A 21,547-nucleotide genomic window follows, 5' to 3' on the forward strand; every position below is an offset into this window, starting at 1 on the left:
CGCAGGTGTGACCCTTCTATGCCCTTTCATTTATGGAACACAGATTTAGCAGTGACCTTGGTTTCTATAGGGGTAAGTTTAAACGTGGGCCTTTCTGCATGCCATTCCTACCGTTACCTTAGTAACAACTGTAAACATCGGGAGTTATCAATTCTAGGAGCAGACAGTGACTGAAAAAATGTAGTCAACTTCAGGAAGTGCAATTACTTAGAAGAAATTTAACTGAAAAGAAAATGTACTGAAATGAGAATTGGTTGCCTCCTAGCCAAAAGGACAGGAACTATCCTCCGCGTGCTTGAAATACAAACAAATAGTAGACTAGGTGTAACTCAGCATTTACAAAATTTTAAAACTCTTTGATTATTTGTCTGTAAGAACAGTATTTCCACAGAACAAAATATCAGTGTTTGAGACGCACAAGTAAGAGGTTTTTCCATACTGGAATGATTTCATGTCCTGTCTCTCGCTTGATGCACACACACTTTTACATGCCACAGATACGCTTCCTGCAGAATGAAACAATGCTGGATTCTTTTTGTCAGCTTTGAACTTGGGAATGACACTCCACAGTAATACTGAAATTGCGGTGGAATTTAATAACCAGAGTGTACCTCTGACCTGTGACCAACCTGGCCTACAGAAAAAAGTTGTCCAAAACCCACCACTGTTTAATTCTCTTTTGAAAATGCACTTGCAATCCATCCACCAGACAACAAAATGGAGCAATCTCTGGTCACAGGCACCAGGCCTAGTGATGAAAACCACTTGCCTGCTGTCATATGCCCTGATGTACACTCAGGACATGGCTGAAATTCGGTCAGCCCACATACCATGACAAAATAGCTGGTTGAGGCACACAAGGATCTGGAAAATTATGGGACAACTGCACTTTCAGTTATGGGATAGGGCATTTAGTTTTCAGGTGCCTTTGTAAGAGGCTACGGGGCCTACTCCAGCTGAAAGGTTCATGTTTTCTTAGACGACACATTAAATTCCACTTACACACCTATCCTGTGGCTATAAGAAAAGTAAAGTTTCAGGATTCTGAGCAAGAAAAAAATTAGTAACCTTTTCAGCCTCTCTAAAGCAGCTTCTTTCATTAAAAGCATTCCTGATACTAAAGAGAATTTGTGAGGCTACTTTTCTACTGTTACGAAAAATTAAATGGCATAGCCACTGGGTTACACCTCGCAAGAGAGTATCAAATTTGCATCTGGAATATCATGGTTACTTTCAAGCATTGCTAAAGGTTGGATGTTACAGTAGATGTTGGTGAAATCAAATTTCAGTGTAACGGCTACAAAAAGACCACACTAGGAGACAGAAAAAAGAAAAACAAACAGAACAACCAACAAACAAAACCCAAGCAAAATCAATTACATCTTTAAGCATGGCAAATGTTTTTATGTTTTTCAAACAAAGTGAAAATAACTATAATCATTTAAGAACTTAATACAAATAAAATCTGCAAGTTATTTTACTAATGAATGAGCACCCATCTTCAATACATGAAAACAAACATCCTGAATGTGTGAAAATTAATATTTAATCATAATTAAATGGTGTGTACCAGACAGCTTTCAAAGACTGTCCTATCCATCTCCTGCAGTCCAAAATATCTTTCTGTATAGGTATGCTGCACATGCTATATATGTATAATATTCCATATTTATGCACACATATAGCAATCATTTTCCCACTATCCAGACATAAGAGCTACACTTGCATGTCTGGCTACAGGTCTGCAAATCACTTTTGATTGAACTAACAGGGAACTGCTGAATTGCTGTGAATGGGAGGAGAAGTGGGTGGATGAAGGAACTGAGGTACTTTTTTTAAAAAATATTCTCTCTTTATCACCTTGTTTGTTCATAGCCACATCATACAAAATTTAAACCACATATTCTATTATCTTACTCTGTTTTTGAAACCGCTGTGGTTAGGGTGATTTATAAATAACTACAATTTGAGACTTAAGAACAGAAACCTTGGATTTCCACAGACAGATACCATATAAATAGTAGTTTTGCTCTTTTCCCATGCTTCATTCTTGGCAAGGTCTCAGCAGCCATTAACTAATAAACTGAACTCAAGATCAATGCTTTAAATCATTTAACAGCTGTGATTACAAACTGCTTTCATTTATTACAGAGAGTTGGTTTCCAGCAGTTCTCCAGGGAGTGACTGCTGAGATGATAGACTTGAAAAGAGTAAATTCAAAATCACCACCTGAATGGCATGATTTTAAAATACAAACTCGATCTACAAAGACTATGCATATGTGCTTGCTCTCAATGTAGAAATCTCAGTTTTCTGACATCTGTGTCTAGAGACTTGATGATTAAGAAATAAAAGGCTTACAAGGATTATTAGCCCTTTTACCTAAACTGCTTTTGTAGCATAGGTAGCATTATAGGTCCTAGATCTATAATCAGTGTGTTATTCCTGGTTTTAAAAGGTGGGACAAATAATGAAAGAACACTCAGAGAGAAGGTAGGTGAAATTAAAAGAAAGGAAATAAAAGCAAAAAACTGTGAGAGTGAGTGACCCAGAAGAATCACAGACGCTATTTTCAGTTTAATAAACTAGAAGCTCATTCAGCATATTCCAGCACATTATATACCTGTAAAGAAATGAATTGTGAAAGGAAGGATCCACCGAAACTTCTCTGAGAATGAGATCTCATCTTTCCCACTTGCACCCCTCCAACCTTTTCTAACCACTGTAACTCGTGGCTTTGCAATCAAAGCAGAGACTTTTTTTTGTGACACAACGTATCTATCAAGTTTTTACTGCCCCCTGAATCTTCCCGTGCAAAGCCAGTTCTGACAAACAGGGCGCAAGATGAACTCTACAGGAAAAGATTTTACCATCACCTGAAGTTTCAGGAGCTGTACAGAGAACAAGCCTGCAGGGCACTGCAGTGCGACATGGCTCTCCTTTCATTAAAGGAAATCTCCGTGGTCTACTGAAGCAGACAGATATCATCCCTTTAATTAATTTCCTTAGTATACAAGGCTTTTGCTCTTCGGTATTCATTTTATATTTTTATTCCCCACTTTCACATGTAAATCTCAAATACTTCCAACTATACTACACCTGATATTTTATCTCCAGAGTATAACAAAGATATAGACATTTTAAAACGCTGCTTGCCTTCAAACTAGCGGTGTCGGGCACACTACATATTAAAAACAGACAAAACAGGCCCTCTGCTATATGTATGTAGCTTCACTTAAAAATATAGTAACTTTTTTCACAAATTAATAGTTGAGAATAAACAAAACCTAATTTAGTAATCTCTTTTTTAAAAGACTGCTTCTAATTCAAAAAATAAAACCCTTATTCAGAATTGTCTCTTGAGAGAATTGGTACTATCACCTTTCACTTATTAGTATCAAACTCTATGCTACTAAATTGTTTTATAGAGAAGCCTAACATCTGCTTTATCACAAAAAACCCCACAGCATAAGGTTAAACTTACTTGATATACTGAATGAGTAAAGTAAGTAGTAGCTAACATAAATGAAACCTGAAATGGAACTTTACATTTTTGCACCAGTGTATGCTGTACTAAGTAATTTAAAACACACCTTGACACTGACTTTAAATTAAGAAGTGGAAGAAGTTGAGATGCACAGAAATACTACCTTTGCTTTTAGGATGTTACTAACAATTTTGTTTTGTCGTTTCTGCACTCACGCACAAAACCCAAAACAAAAGCAAAAGTTACATTCATGTCATTTCCAGATTTTGAACAATAACAACTTTTGTAATAGCAGACTATTCTGGTGTGATCATTGCTGCCGAAAAGATAATACTCAAGGTGAAGAATAACAAAGGCTGAAAATCAAAACTAGATACAAGGCTGAGCAGGTACCAGACTAGGACACTAATTTTCAAAACTCAAGTACAAAGCTACTTCTGCAGACTACATGTGTATTTTTATAAATCGGTAATTAACACAAACTAATCTATCAACTATTGATGCAAATAGATGGCTTCAAATGACAAATATTCAAAATTATGGAAGTTTCTCTAGTGAATTACAACTTTGTGCTTTGTTGCCAGGCACAGGTAGAGCTGACTTCAAGAAGAAAATAATTGTATCATTTATTATATTCATATAGCAGAACAGATGATAAATACAGTTAAAAGAAGAATATACTTAGTACAGTCATTTCGTTACAGGCAAAAATAATGGAAGCTCATAAATGAATGGTAAAAATAAATGGATAAATGGTAAAAATAAAGGCTATTCATAGATTCCTGTCAAAGACTTTTTCATTTATCATTTTACTATCAATGATAACATGGCAACCCATATATCAACCAGTTTAAAAAGGGCTAAAACCAGAAAATCTGTTATCTCAAAATAAGAATTAAACCCTCCCACTACTGGACAAGATGTAACCTCAGTTTCAGCAGACAACATCTTGAATTACTTCATTATCTGGAAATCAACATCAATGCAAGGGAAAAGAGAATTTGTTTAGTGTATTTCAGAAAGATTACTAAAAGTCTCAGCTGGACAGTCAATTTTTTTGGATGATCTCCTTTGGATGATTTTGGATTAATAAATAGCCTAGAAAAATCCCAGAAAGCCATGCCGTCTTGATTAGCGATAACAAAGTTTAACATTAGCACTCTTAAGTGGTCAGGAAATATTCCCACATTTAATAATTTCTTGAACTGCAGAAACAGAGGTGCCAACAAATGCTTTTTCTATGGGAGAGTGATTTTGAAAACGGTTAATTTTAGTTGTTTATACAAAAATTTTACTTCTATACATGTCAGGCTCAAAGCCATGTGGAAAGACTGGTTGAAACCAAAGAGATTAATCATAGTGTATAGAGTCTAATAAAATTATGGACTAAAATACTAAATATCAAGGCAAATATCAGATAGTCTATTGAAAGCATATCTCCTTTATCCTGTTCTAGAAAATGAGTTACATGAAACTATCAGGGTCCCAAAGATAGTACCTAAATGAAAATGAGAAGAAAATTAAACATATACTTCAAAATTGCAAGTTTGATTATTTCTAATTTGTTAAAGTTGTAATTTTCTGGGAGAATGTTTCTTTAAAACTGAAAGCTGTTCCACAGTATTTGCGCAGCTGATGCTGTTCAATTGCGGACGCACGGTTATTGAGGGAGACTGGCAGGGCAGAACGGCTGGTTTCATTAAGTGACCGTACCTGTTACTGTTTTGGTTTTGACAGGGCTGCTGGCGTACTCGGAGGCTTGATTTGATTGCTGCCTGGCCAAAGGTGCACTTCCAACTGATGCTTCGTCCTCTTTTTTCCGAGTTACTGGCACACCAAGCGGAACAGTTCCTACAGACTGCTAGAAATAGAAGTGTTTGTGAAACACCCAAAGCCAAAACACATTAATATTGAATTAGGACACTGTCTTGAGAATAATGTCTTAAACTACATATTTTGAAATGTATAGAGAACGACTTGAAAAAATAATTGGAGCACATTCACTTTGAAAACAAGCTATGAAACACTACATTCAGACTTGCATTTGTAATTATTTTAGTCTTGTTAGTCTGAAGAAAAGCTCTACAATAACGAAAAAGTGGAACAGAATTTATGAACTTGAAATGCCATGCTTGTTCGCCAATCAAAATGCACATGAGCAAACCCAGATAACCACAAAGAAAAATAATTATCTAAATATTTAACGGAAACTGGAAAATTTTAGCCAGATATAGAGACCCCAAAATTTTGCTAAGAAATTTATCAGCCTTCATTAAACTTGGAAAGAAAAGATGTGCTGTTATTTATACATGATTTTATTTGTTCCTCACATTTTAAATATGAAATTTAATTCTGGCAACTACTGATCTTGAATTGTTTTGTCTTTCAAGCTTATCAGTAAACTACAAACTGCTGAAAATATGACACTGTTAAACAAGACTGAAGACATTGAAGTCTGTATCCTTATGTAAAAGATCAGAAAAGAGTGATGTGTATTAATCCACATGAGTTGTGGACCTGGAGGTCCACAAATGAATACAGTCTATTGGCTTTGTTGTTACTTTTTTTACTAATGTGAGCTAGAAAAGACAGAATCACAAAAAAATCGGATCCTCAATTTCGCTGTACAGTTGGCTGGTAACATTTTGCTGTAGTATTTGCTGCTGCCTACATTGTTGATGTGTCACAGTTGACAAAAGCAGAGTATTTCTACAGTTGGTTTTGCAGAAGGTTATCATTTAAAGATGACAAAAGTTTTTTCTAAGGATCACACATCAGGATTACATGCATCTTAATCAATTTTTGTGTAATTTAATTTTGGTGGTATTGGAGCAAAAATGTAACCCATATAGCTGGGTAATGAGAAACCTCACACGTTGCATTAGGAACCTCTGTGGGAAACAAATTCGTGTGAGGCGGGCAATGTGCTTGTAAATTTTCTCCAATAGAAAACAGATCACTCAATCAAGCAGTGTGCAACACGTGCACACACACAAAACCCCAAAACAAAAAGAAAAACCATTTAATTGAAGGAGAATGACTTCCAAACGCCTTCACCATTTTCCACTATAAAAGTAAATTGAAATAAGAAAGACAATCAACTATTTAATCCTACTCCAGTGAAAACAATCAACTTATATATACAGTGGTAGGCAAAGTTAATAGGAAAATACTAATGTCAATGACAAACAGAACTCTCATCTTTCCTCCTCCCCCTAAATGTACAGTCATCAGCTTTGTCTCCAGAAGCACTAAGGAGTCATTCTGGAATACAGTAACATGCCACTTTGGTGTCCTCTAGCCATAACAACAACAAAAGAACCACCAGTTTGGAAAAGACAAGTATTATACCACAGAAATCCTTCCCACGTGCATATAAAGAGAGAGGCTGAAGTTTTGTAAACTTCTGTCAGACACATTGGAGCATTCCTTTTCAAAATTTAGCATTTTATTTGATACAACCTTCCATAAGGCAAAGCCATCTCAGCTTTCCCGTGATAGCAACTGTTGAGGCACGATTTGGCAATTCTGGATATAACACTGGAAGAACATGGACTCGCCAAGTGAAGCAAGTGTTTCTGAAGAATGAACACAGACAATGCAAGACAGTACAAAAGACAACAGGATGGAAATACTGTCTGAAGGAATATCTATTTCTGAACCACTGAAGAAACAGATCAGCAACATATAAGAAGTTACACCACTAGTCATATAGAGAAAAACATCAAGGCTATCACAGCCAGACAAAGCTGGAAAAAATTATGACCAAATATTGAGTGCTTGAGTGCTGATCTGGACAATGAAACAGCTGTTTCATCTTTGCTCACTGAAATCAAGCCTGATGTTGCTGTTGATGACGCCCAGTACAATCTTGTCAGGTTTTTGGCAAGAGATTTCTGGTTAAAAGAATGCAGAAGATGAAACATCAATGTTGAACTAAATGGAAAAGAATCATCAAGATTTGGGTTTTAGCCACAAACTGATGAGGAAATTGTGGCTTGGGAAATGTCAGATGACAGGAGCCTCACAGCTGTATGAGAAGATATATCTGATGGGAAAGGAAATATTGCAGGCAAGTGTTATCCAAAGAATCCAAGAAGCTAATGATAAAGTAATATGTAGTAAAGTTTAATACACCTACTTGGCATGTAAGCTTTATGGTTACTAATTGGTAGTGTTATAAAGAAGATAAATCAAGAACATTTAATAAAGTTATGGGACTACAGCAACATTTATATGAGGTTGTTTTGTTGACACAAAGTTCTAGAGTACTGACCACAGATTTATCAATGCAATAATGTTTTGTGACTATTATGCACTGAATACTAGATATGTAATAATTCATGCTACTCAAAGTAAGGAAATTCACTACTTTTGCAGTATAATTATTACAATTAACTTTTAAAGTGGTGGCTGAAAAAAACTACAGGAAAGCTACCCTGCTCCATCTTGAAATTTTATTGACACAAATAATCTAGCACATTGCACACCATATTAGGTATGTGTACACAAAACACACACAAACATATATGCTATTTATGCATATAAATGGAACAACAGATACTGTTGTGTTTTTTTTTTTTTTCATTTTATTTCACACTGTGCACTCAACATGGCTTTGGAAATTATAAAAATCTAAAATCAGAGAAAGGTACATAACAATAAAAGCTAAAAAAACAACCTGCCAAAAATACCAAGCCCCAAGTATTTCCTGATTTATGTGGAGATACGCCAACTAACTGAAGCTAAAATATCCTGTAAAGAGGGCTAGTGGAAATTTGCTTCAGGTTCATTAAATTAATATTGTAGTTAATTTGGTATTTTTGGTAATTAAATATTTTATTTCTGAATTACAACATCCCCTGAGTATGAGGCTGAAGAGGATGCAGGTGGATCTGGGAACATGAGAAATGCCTTTTAGAGAGAACTTGACCAACTGAGTAGACAGGCAACTTCCATTTGGAGGATGCCTATACAGTCACCGCCCTGACAACAAACCATAGTCAAAAGAGTATTCCAAGATAGGATAGTGCTCCAAACAGGAAAGGTGGTCTACCAAGAGGATATTTTGTAGACAAAGCAGCATGTAATATTTGCTACACTGATTATCTGGTAAGATCATCAGATAGTAATGAGGTGAAAATACTCTCAATATAACAAATATATTTTCCTCACCTCTTCCTGTCCCTGTTACCAAATGATTTATTTTTTTCTTTTTCTGACACTAAACAACTCTGTTTTCTTCTGTTTGTACATCATTCAGAGCTGTTAGATTTGAAATCAGTATAAAACATTTTTGACAAATGTGTGTAAGTTGTATAAATATTACAGAATCTTAACTAAATTCTTGTGTTCACTTGATTTTAGTAAAGGAAAGGAGCAAGAGGGTAAGAGAGCTAAAAAAGAGCAAGCTAAAATATTCCATTGTCTATGAGAACACAAACTGATAATATGTCAGGAAATTCATGAGCTTCTTTTCCCATTGGAAAATGCTGAGATACTGAATGCTGCCTTCACCCCAGGCTTTACTGGTAAGACTGGCCCTGAATCCAGCTCCCAGAGACTGAAGAAAAAGATGGAGCAAGGAAGAGGTGCCCTCAGTGGAAGAGGATCAGGTCAGGGAATCCTGAAGCAAACTAGACATTGATAAGTCCATGGACCCTGATGGGATGCATCCACAAGTGCTAAGAGAGCGGGCAGATGCCATCACAAGGTCACTTTTGATAGTCTTTGAACAATCATGGTGACTGGGAGAGGTGTCTGAGGACTGGAAGAAAGCAAATGTCATTTCTATCTTTAAGAAGGGCATGAAGGAAGACCCAGGGGACTACATGCCAGTCAGCCTCACCTCAGTCCTTGGGAAGGGGATGGAACAACTAATCCTGAAAACCACTTCCAGGCATATGAAGGACAAGAAGATGGCTGGGAGTAATTAGCATAGTTTCACCAAGTGGAAGTAATTCTTGACCAATTTCATAACATTTTATGATGAAATGACTGGCTTGGTGGATGAAGAAAGAGCAGTGGGTACTGCCTACCTTGACTTAAGCAAGGCCTTTGACAGTGTTTCCCACAAGACCTTCACAAAGAAACTTATGAAGTAGGTGCTAGATGAGTAGACAGTGAAGTGGACTGAAAACTGGCTGAATGGCTGGGCCCAAAGTGGGGTGACCAGTGGCACGATGTCTAGGTAGACTCTAGTAAGTAGCAATGTACCCCAGGGGTCAATAATGGGTCCAAGTCCTGTTCAACACCTTCATTAATGGGAGTGTTTGATATGCTGAAGAGTTGTGCTGCCATTCAGGGTGGCCATGACAGGCAGGAGAAATGGGTTGACAGGAACCTCATGAAGTTCAACAATGTGAAGTGCAAAGTCCTGCACGTGGGGAGGAACCACCTCAAGTGCCTGTATACAGTGGGGCTGTCCAGTTGGAAAGCATCTTGGCAGAAAAGAACCTGGTGGACACCAGAATGAACAAGAGCCAGCAAAGAGCCCTCGCTGCAAAGAAGGTGAACGGTATCCTGGGCTCCACGAGACAAAGTATTGCTAGCAAGTCAAGTGAGGTGCTCCTTTAGTCAGTGCTGGATCTAGTTCTGGACTCCCCAGTACAAAAGAGAATGGATATACTGGAGAGACTCCAGCAAAGATGATTAAAGGACTGAAGCATCTTCCATATGAGGAAAGGCTGAGAGAGCAGGGACTCTTCAGACTGGAGACAAGAAGGCTCATAGGGGACCTCATCAATGTATAAAAATACTGGAAGGGAGGGTGTAAAGAAGATGAATCCAGGCTCTCCTCAGTGGTGTCCAGTGAAGGACCAGAGGCAGTGGGCACAGACTGAAACACAGGACGTTCTCTCTGATTCTAAAGAAACATGTTTTACTTGTGAGGGTGACTGAGCACTGGAACAGGCTCCTTATTGAGCAAGAACTACTACAACTTACTGCAACCACTAACAGGATTTTGTAGACTTCACATATAAGAAAACGAAAGAGTTTGCCTCAAGTTGCTTTCAAAGAGAGATGTTAATTTTATTATAATATAAACATAAGCACCACTGGGTTTGCCATATCACCTTTTAAAGAAAATATGCTGCACATGGTACCATACAGTATACAAACAGACAGCAGAACTTACTACAAACTGTTTCAGTAGTTTCCTCTATTATTACTAGGAAAATCTAGAAATTATAAACTTGCAACAAACATATTTAAATGAGAAAATCAAAAGCATGCAAGAAAAACTCTGTTTACTTTAGTTTTGTATATATTGACTTATTTCATTTCTGCCAAACCAAATATTATAAGATGCATTACTACTCAGGAATAAAGTCCAGCCATGTCTGTAAGAATGGCATTATAATGACCTACGTCCAATATTGCCAACTAATAAGAGGTGATAATAGACAAGACTATAGATATAGAAGAGACTTGTTTCACACAACACTTCCACTTCAGCAAAGGAACTGAAGAATGCCACCACATTTCTAGTAACCATGGGAAAAATTCAAAAGCAATACAGAGATTTGTTCAAGCACTGAAAGCACCGCATGCATTTTTAGACTGCAAAGTTCTCATTGTTTCTGAGTTTCAAAGGGGACAATAGAAAACTTATAGATGCATTTTGAAACTCAGAATAGAGAAAAAGTTATATTTACATCCATTTACCCTAGAGCACTGACTGTACGTAGAGCCACAACAGCAACCACACAGATCATTATTCAAATAACTAACAGCAGCCACTTTTTTGGCATGCACTGTCTCTTGTAATAAAAAGGTAATATGCTACACTGCCATTCACTGAGAGCATCTGGCTCCAAATATTCTATTGCATTTAAAAATTATGCAGAAGCCTTAAAGACTAGTTGTATTTCCTTTTTTTTTTCTTCCCCCCACCCTGTTAGTTTAAAATAAATGTGAGGAAGAATGATGTATATAACTTGCACACTCTACAGAAACATAACTTATGTAGAAGGGTTGTACATTAAGTGAATTGCTTAACTCTAACATATTTTTTTAGATAAACACAATCCCCTTCTCCTGCAAGCAACTGTCACACAATGTTCCTAAAGGTATAAAATTCCAAGTAGGAACAAGTCAGAAAATTTCCTTCTAATGATAGGAGAAGCAGCAAAAAACTTTACTGTAGTCAACTACTACAGACATTATAATTTTTATTATTATGTGCAGTCTATTGCCACTGTTATGCCAATGATGTGATGAAACTAGCATAATGTCAGGTTTATAAATTAATATCTAAAATAATTTCAAATGACTGAGCAACTCTGAATGCTAATAAGATTAGAAATGTGATACAGTAATTCTAACTAAATCACAAACAATTCAGAAAGCTGTATAAGGTAATGATACAAATTACAACATAGCTACTTAATCAAGTTTGCTAAAAATTTTGCAACTCGTGATCAAAATCATGGACAAATAAGTTTCCTAATGTAGTCCCTAAACCCTTCTAATCACTTGGTATACAAAGACAACCAAAAGAGACAACATTGAGTAACAGCTGATTATATACAATATCATTAAGGACTTTTGTATGAACATTTGAAATGACCAGGCTCCATTACATTTTGGAAGGATACATAACAGTATTGCAAAAGTAAATAAATGGTCTGTTTTAAAAAAAGAAGTATACAGGGAAATGTTGCACTGCTCCAGTTACGATGCAGGAATGAAGAGTAACTCAAAACATTTTTTAAAAAGCATAAAGTTATTAAAAAAATAAAGCAGCAATTCACACATTGAAGTTTTTTAGATGCTGCTGATGCAGAATGAGATTCAGGGGACTCCAATTAATGTTTGACAGTTACTACCTAACAAGGTCATTTACACACATGAAACAGAAATGTTTACAGATCATGTTAATCCTCTCACTTCAAGGATCCAGTGTGAAAGTGCCCTGCTGTGCATAGTATAATTATGAGACATTTAATTCTATTTCTACATATACATTTAATTATAATTCTATAATAATGAGACAAATACTGAGAGAGTCTTATATTGGCTATTTAATAATTGACCACTTATAACTGAGACAGAACATCAGGCTACACAGACCACTACTTTGATCAATTACAACCAATTTAAGCTTTAGATATTCTACTGGTCTGCCAAAGAACAGTTAAAAATAATTTTAAAATCAGGGAAAAAGCTTCCAGGAGTATGCATAATGAAAAATAAGGTCAAGAATACATCAAGGAAAACACTGTGCCACACAGACCCACAGCCTTAACTTCTCGTATCATTTCTTAGCATTTCATATGCAAAGAATTGTTTTGATGTTATATACAAAACCTGTTACAGCATTCAATTATGTCAAGTTATGCACTGGATGGTTCATTTCCTATTAAAATGGCTTTTAACTCAGGAGGTTTATGGGGTCTCAATACTTATAACTAGTTGCAAAATACTGATCCTAAATAGTGACCATCAAAACACATTTTCTCTATTCTTTTAATTAAACATTATAAATGAAAATGTGAAATGCAAATTTTTAATATGCAAAACATTTAAAATAATTCAAAATAAGGTCGACAGTGTGTGCAGCAAATTACAAAATAGCAGGAAAACAGAATAAATATGTGGAGCAAAAATGCATGATTGGCCCATATGGAAGAGAAAGCTTCCCCTCTCCCCGTTCTGTTCCCTCCAAAAACACGTACCTGCTGAATGTGCTTACTAGCTCGTTTCTGAGGTTGGTAGATAAGCCAAGTATATAGGACTGGATCCACATTAATCGCTAATCCTTGTACACTGGACAAGAGTACTGCACCTAGAGAGCATAGAAAAGAAAATGTAAACTATCTGCTAAAGAATTGCCATACATGGGCTCAGTTTTCTTGCACACAAATCATCTTTGATGCAGACTTCTATTTGGATTAGACTTACATATATATTAATTTTAAATTCCAGTTAAGAGTAACAAGACAAACTTCAATAACTTCCTGAAAGTGAGAAACTTGCCAGCACTGCCAGTGCTATGGCCATATACACAAAAAAGCAGAGAATTGCATTTTGATTTTGCTTATGACAATTTTTAGCCAAAACAAAACGCTTGTTTTCACAAAGTTCTGTGTGTAGCTGAATACACACAACACCTTTGCTCAGATTCTCAGCCAGCAACAACATTATGCAAGAAATGAGTCAATGAGACCCTTGACCAAAAGAGGAGAATATAAAACATGACTCTCACCAACTTCAATAAAGAAAAACTTAACTCTAGGGCAGTCAGTTCTTTTAATAAAGACAGGTCTACCTTAGGTTTGTGTTCTGCCCAAAGCTGCTCAGAACGAACGTGTTTCATGTAAATGCAGTCATGGATACTCTTTAGTGGACTACTTAGATAAAATAAGGAAAATTTTTGAACTGTAATGTTGGCGGTCTTGGTACTGTGAGCTCTTAGGATTTTATCCCAAGTTTTATAATACATCTTTTTTTGTTTAAATCTCACCTTTGAAGTCCTAGGATTACAAGATAGGACTTCATTTCTTAAATGTAAGCTTCTAGTTTTCTTATGCTTGTGAAGAAAAACTTACATGGAAAACACTAAAGCTCAAAATAGGAAAAAAAAGCCTATTCTCAGGATCTAGAAATCTTAACATATAGTTCAAACCAAGCACACTAACACCCAATTTATGAAGCATTATTCCATTGAACCTGCATTAAAAATCTGATGATGTATTAATTTATTGAAGCTTTTATTTTAGTAGTACAGATAAAGTATCTATTGCAGAAGAACTTAATTACAGAATTGCAAAATGCAGAATCAAATGGATTAACATAACACAAAGACATCAATTATATTGAAAAAGCATGGCAAGTAGTAATAGGCAGTTATCTTTCCACATAAGCTTTGAAATCTTACAGCAAATAAATAAATGAAATAATGAAACAAATTCAAAACAGACACCCGGGTTACTGGAAGGTCCCAAAACCAAGTTACAGAGAACTTACAGTAGTTCTGTAACTCAAAGAATCATAGTTCCTAAAGAAATATATGTTATGATACTCTGTAGTATACAAGTATGCACTCTGAATTTAATAATAAATTTAAATAAACTCAGAAAGCTTGTCACCTAATTCACTGTACTTTCCAAAAAACACCAAAAACATGCCTCAAAATATGTAATACATCACAAAAACTGTTAACGAGGAAAAAAAAAAAATGAAAGGGGTAAGTTATGAGTTTATTGCATACAACTACATTTTAAAACCAGGTGAATTCCAAATGGCAGAAGACCCACCAACCTGGGGCAGTGTAAGCAAAGCCTGATGATCTCAACAGGAAGATGGCAGTCAAGAAACACAGAAAGATTAATCATCCGCCTTGCACAGGCTCAGAGCTGGAACACACGCTGTGAGGAACCCTTATACACACACCCGGCTATGTGATCTGATGGTTTTAAATGTCAGTAATAAACCTTAGAAATAAATCTGCAAACTAAGGCAAAGCCGATGTCGACTATAAAGTGAAGGGGTAAGGTGCAGGTAAGAAGCGCAGTGAACGTGCCTTGCAGCAGGAGCTGGACGGGACAAGAAAAAGGAAGGAGAAGGTAATGGAGGACTGACAAAGTATATGCTACAATCATTAACTTTCATAAGATAATTGGATGCCAAAATAAGAGAATCCTGCATCTTTAAGAGATACTGCCTGTTGTTAGCAATACTTAATGAAAGGTTTAATGTATGTGTGATACGACAACTGGGAGTCAGAGACCTCCCAAAGAGTTAGGAATAAAGTCAGCCTACATGCAAAGTCAACAAAGAAATCCCACGTTTATAACTGACTCCTGAAAAGGGAAAAAAATATACAGTGTTACTGGAGCAAATGATGCTAGTTACTCAACTTAGTTTTAGCTAATTTTTTGCAGTAGATAAACTAAGAAGTTCAATACAATTAAGACATGCTTTGAACTGAAACTATCTTTTCACTTCAATGAAGTCAGGTTAGTACAATTCCATAAAATTCTAAACTAAGGTAGAACAGAGATTAAAACAGTTTATTTTTCCACTTGTCTTTTGTCATTGATAGCCATTGATAGGAAAAAAAAGAAAAAAATACCAAAAAAAACCCACAACAACAAAAAGAGAAAAACAAATAAACAACAAAACACAAATCCAAACCAGTACCAGTAGTCAGATAAGCAATTACAATTTTTTGCCGTTCAATTTGACTGTCGGGTAACTTTGTCCTCCTACCAAGCCAACTCTGTCCCACTGAATTACTGACATTTACTGCTGTATTTGCTACTCAGCCACTATAATAAAAGAGCAATTTAATCACCTATGTGAAGTTGTATTCTGTGTAACAGCTGTCTTCAAAATAACTATGTAGTCAAAGAAAAATTTCTTACAATTGTCTCCTCCCATCCATAAAAACCCCCAACTCTTAAACTTGTATTTTCATGTCAAGAAACAAGAGCCACCCCCCCGCTCCAGTTTTCAACAAAGATCTCACTGCTGCGAGGATGAAGCTTTAAGTTGGCAGCAAACTCCTCACACGTCTAAGAAAAAAAATTAATTGCTATTTTGTCTCTGTTAAAATGCAATGCTTGAGTTTCCTGGATTTCATTAAGATTGTGGTGAACTTTTTCTCCCCTCCCCTTTTCTCCTTTTAATTAAATTTACATTTCGGAAAAAAACAGACCTTAGTCCCATACCACACCAGGTTTCCTTTCCAGATCCCCGTTCTTGCCAAAGTCATCTATTGCATCTATCTATTAAATGATTAGGAAAATAAGAATCAAACCAAACACCACGTACTCTTTGAACATTTGAGAATTTCCTCAAAGTCATGGTGTCATTTGCCAGTTTGGGTCAAATCATCTCTTTCTTCCCCAACTGTTGTCCCTCTGCTGAAGGCAGGAATGGAGGGGAGGCTGGAGGAGGACCAGGAGGAGCAGAGCACAGCTGTGCTTGGCACTCTCATCCTGCGGACGAGCTTCTTGACAAGCTTCCTCAGACAACGACAGCTGCAGCAACAGCTCTCGGCTTCCCAAGGGACCAGGGGGCCCGCAGAGGACAACCTGGGGCCTCCTGCACTTGGGTCAGCTCTGCTGCCACCTCCTCCCACCTTGAGTGCAGAGCAAAGGCTGCTGGAGGAGCAGGGAGGAGAGCACCAGCCTTGGGCTCCAGCCCTATGCTCTCCTTCTAAAGGGAAAATCAAGCATTCAGTAAGTGGGACAAAAAGGGATGGTGCACTTCTGGTGAGGCAGAAGAGGACACCTGGGGGACGCAGCTGCTGAGAAGAGAAGCAAGAGGTAAAGGCAGGATAGGTGAAATGGGGCAGAGTCGAGCTGCAGGCTGGTGGTGCTGAGGGATGCTCGGTGGTGACGAAACAGGACAGGACTTCAAAGATCACAGAGACAGAAGAAAAGGAAGAAGGCAGCAGGATGGTGAAAGAGGAATGCTGAGGTAAAAGAGCACTTTGGGAAGAAGGGAGATGGCAACACTTGGCAAGCCCAGCTGTTTTTCTGGAGATGTAAAAGCCTTGTGAAAGAGCAAACCGCGCTACTGAGACACTCCCAGCACTTTTGGTGAGAAACATTTACTAGGAAGAGTAGACAATTTTAGTTCAGTCATATATCTACTTGTTGAAACTCAACATCTAATACAACAGCAACAACATACTATGATGCACTAGACTTTGAGAAGCAGCCTCACTATTTCTGTACAGAAAAATGTTTTATCTCTGCAATAATAAAGGATAATCCTGGCAGAACTGTTTCTAAATTCTGCTCTGTGCATATGCAGTATCCAAACACACCCATATTGCTATTTCCAGAAAAAAAACTTTCAGTAAAACATTTAAGATAGTCCTCTATAAAATTATCTGAAAAACCCTTACAGGAAACTAAAGTTCTAGTTAATGTGCAATTTCTATTGGGGAGGGATCACAAATATGAACGAAGGGAATGATCTACAATAAAAACTAATTCTGACAAGTTTTGTTTATTTTTAGTAACTAAGTAACTAAAGAAAACATTATACCATCTTGCTATATAAACTGCACCACAAGTTATTTTAGCGTTGATCTCATGACTCCTGTATGTCTCAGACCATGGGAATGATCAGCAGGTGCTGATACAGGTTGAGTTAGCATCATGGATTTAGTATCCAATTATTTTAAAGGATAACGGAAAGAAGAAATAATCTTTCCACTTATTATTTTGCATTTTGAAGGGCATTTCCACAAAGGCATACTATAAAAATACAAAACTGTGCATTACACCCAAACGAAGAGTTCTCTTTTTATAAAAGTATATAGGTAATTAGTTCTTTCTGCTAGTTGACTCAGAACAGATGCATTGTAAATCACTACATGTGGAAATACCCAACTCTGTTTAATTTTAGCCTGGGAGTCAACTAAGGGAAAAGAGTGCTCTTTAGTACTCTGCTCACTGCCAAAATGGCTCATTTGCCCACATTCCAAACAGGCTTTACCAATTAGCTATCCCATGGCACCACAGCCATTTTCAGTCGCATCCCAAGCTGAAGAACGAGAGCTGAAGTAGGACTTCAAGATTGCACTTACACAGCATAAAAATTAAACATGCAACCTTTTTGTCTACTTTGGAATATCAACGACAAGCCAAATACGATTGTCTTGCAAAATAACCAGCTTATCTAAAAGACAGAGTTCTGCATTTCATCCCGAATTGCCGAGTCAGACAAGGGAAACAGATATTTCAATCTACATCAAAGTTTACAGGATTGTAAAAAATTATTTTTATATTATGCCAGCCACAATAAGTTAATAAATTTTGTCTAACTACTGATATATATGTCTGCATGTCTCCCTATTCAAGGTTGACTTGAATGATTACAGATGGCCTTTAATATAAACATTATCCTAATTTTATCTCAAAGAAAAATCTCCAAGTATGCTGTACTTTCAGAGTTTTACGTTCACCAAGTGCTTAAAATAACTCTAAGATCAATTGGTTTAGTTGCTTAGACCAATATTAAAATATTTTATTAAAACAGAAGTAGTGCAGCAACATTTTCCCATGAACTAAGGCACCTTGGGCTGTAACATCAAACACAGTTCTCCTTCATACAACACTTAGTCTTTGCTCAACCATACACACACCAGAATGTTTTAACACTGTTCATTTGGGGGCGGGGGAGGAATAAAAAGCAGCTTTTGATCTAGAAAACATTCAGTAAGAATGTACTTCTACTGCTATCATGACCTTGTAACTTTCCTACTGAGGTTTATAGCAGAAAAGCATTACGTGCTGAAACAAAAGAGGTCAGCATCATTAGTTCTCATTTCAAAAATAGAGAAAGTGAGGCACAGAAGTGAGATTATTAAATCACATAGCAGCACCCAGGGATATAATTCAGATGTTAAAATTGTGCCACAGCTAAGTACCTACTGTAACTAATAGCAAAAATAAACGTACGGGTTTGGCTTGTGTTAAACATAACCCTAAATCACACAGGTCTAATTTCAATTGAACCTTCTGATAAGCCGTTATTAGGGTTAAAGAAAAGAAACATCCTATCTCCATCAATATGCATACACGAATACTCACAAATACCGAATTATGTAATTATAACATGGAATTATAGTCGAAGACGTAAAACAATGAGGCAAAACATGACACTGCTCAATGCATTGATTAACACGAACAGCTGTATATCAGGCATCATTTTTCTAAAGCACAGGGAGCCACAGCTCTGTAAATCAAGCTGAAGCAAGGTATATCAAAACAAGGTGTGGAGAACAATGCTCAGGTATGTCACACCATCTCTGCCCTTTCATGTTAAGAACAGAATTGAGTCTATCTTGTATTTTGTCTTTCTTACTGAGGAAAAACGTTATGACATGAGATGGGAAATGTGTAAACAGCTGTAATATACAGAAATGTCAGCTTTTTACTGAATCACCTCTGTGACAACATAACAGCAATATTTCTATGCTGAGCTGCATAGCATCTCTTTCATTTCTAGGTTTTCAATGCAAGAACATCTCATTCAAGTATCATTTCCTCATGTTCACCTTTAGGTCCTGTTTATATCTTTAACCATCATACTTACTATTGTGTAAACATAAGGAGAACAAGGAGCTCTACATTCAACTGACAGAAAGTACTACACAGATAGAAAGGAAGGATATATTATAATGACTTCAAAACCATGTTGTCAGTGAGTGAATAAAATTATATGAATATTTTAGAAAACATGAACCATTTGGAACACTTGGTTTGTTTCATTCATTACAGAAAAAAAAAGGGGGGGGGGGAGGGGGGCGAGAAATACAACATTCAAGTTGTCCAGAGTTATGTTTCTGCTCAGAAAACACAGGTGGCCCAAAGGGTGGCCCAAAGGGTGGCCCAAAGGGTGGCCCAAAGGGTGGCCCAAAATAACTCGGAGTAGAGGCTGTTAGTGGATACAGCTCTGCAAGCAGGTGGGCAGAAACCCAGCAGAACTTACAACTAATCACTGCAGTTTGCAAAGGTATCAACCAGACTTTGGTCCCTTTGTCCCTTTTTTGCCTGGAAGTCCCACTAGAAAGCTAGTTAGCATTTGATGTTGTAAACCTGATCTGTGTTTTTTTATGAAATGTCATGGATAAGATCTGGTCTGCCAGCATTGTGACACTTTCACATATAGAAGAGTTAGTTCTCAGGCTACCGACAGTTCTGCCTCTGTATCTGATACCACCACAATTACATGTGTGACGAAGATTACTTAGACCTCTAATGCCAGAAACTACACTAACCTGATCATATCTGACCAAGTTTTCAAAATGCTAACATGGGTTTGAGAATTTGAGCTCTGTGGCAAAAGAAGTCAAATACATATTGCATTGTCAAGGCCGTTTCTTTGCATTTTCCATATGGAACCAGTACAACTCGCTCTTATGGGTCAAGAGGAGACTGTACATTTCATTAAAGTAAGAAGTTGTTTGGTGCTTTGAAGAAACTATGGGGCAATTTTCCTCATTTTTTGTTTGCTCTACTTGGCTAAGACCTCTTCGATCCTATTTTAAAGGCCACATGGGCTATTTTTCAGATTATGAGGACTTTTTAGCCTCATTTGTAAAATGCTGTAACTACACAGAATGAATTTCAGATGAACTATTTAAAAGGCATCTTCTCAAGAAAACCAGAAATAAAATGTTAGTATGGTTATTTTCTGTTAAACAAGAATTTTGCTAATTCCTATATTTAATGGACAGATTAGAAATGAGAGGAGTAGCGCAGCAAATCTCTTCTTTCATTTGATCTCAGCAGTCTAGTACTACTTTTGGATCATATTCTATTCTGCAACAAAAATTTAAACAAATTGAATTATAAAATAAGAGATACTACAGCTCGAACCTAGTGTCCGCCTAAGGAATCAACACGCATAAGGACAAAGCATGTTTAATTACGCAGCCTACTGGTATTCCCTACAAAAATTCCACAAGGTGTTTCATCCAAGGCTTTTAAAAAACTATGCTACCTATATGGGATAAGAGAGGAAGTTGAATAGATAAATAATTTGCAATTGGTTAAATTAATTGTGAGAAAATAAACAGTGATAGGAAAACATGGTAATTTTCACTATGGAAGATGGCAGAGCCCTGCAGGGACCTGTGCTGCCCAACACATTTGGGAGATCGATGTGGTGGCCGACTCTGCTGAGCTACCCAGAGTATCCAAGAACAGGGCCCAGTAAAGAACTCCCAGAGTATCCCAGCTGATTCAATACAGATAAACACACCTTTCCGACTGGTATCACTGCCTTGTATCATAACTGTACATGTAAAATGATAACTGAGCTGACTGCTTTGATTCAGAAAACAAGATTTCTGTTTATTCTAGAAAAGCATCAGCTCAACGTTCACTAGAAAGGAAGAAACAGGCAATAAAACAGAAAATGCAATCTATATCAGTGCATAAATCCAGTGTGTACACAGAGACTGAGAACACTGCATGCAGCTCTGGTCAGTCAAAAGGGTCAGTTAGAAGCATTTCAAACCTGGAAACTTTTGTTTCACAATACCATTCATTCACTATTTATGCTCCCTGATTCACGCTATGCTCCATG

General features: G+C 36.9%; 1 protein-coding gene across 10 annotated transcripts in view; it reads right to left on the reverse strand.

Annotated features, from left to right (window-relative positions):
• The window catches only part of VPS13B (vacuolar protein sorting 13 homolog B), a 455,756-nt gene that overhangs the window by 244,326 nt on the left and 189,883 nt on the right, over positions 1-21,547 (reverse strand). For 7 of the 10 annotated variants that reach the window (XM_082046866.1, XM_082046871.1, XM_082046869.1 and 4 more), the window contains 2 exons: positions 13,168-13,277; positions 5,201-5,348 (listed from right to left, as the gene is read on the reverse strand). In XM_082046866.1, the coding sequence (XP_081902992.1) occupies positions 5,201-5,348; positions 13,168-13,277 (258 nt within the window). The remainder of the gene's footprint in view (positions 1-5,200; positions 5,349-13,167; positions 13,278-21,547) is intronic. The other 3 variants (XM_082046868.1, XM_082046872.1, XM_082046867.1) reach the window with 1 other exon arrangement.

This window comes from Streptopelia decaocto (genome assembly GCF_964273445.1).
Source record: "Streptopelia decaocto genome assembly, chromosome: 2".
Classification (NCBI taxonomy): Eukaryota; Metazoa; Chordata; class Aves; order Columbiformes; family Columbidae; genus Streptopelia; species Streptopelia decaocto.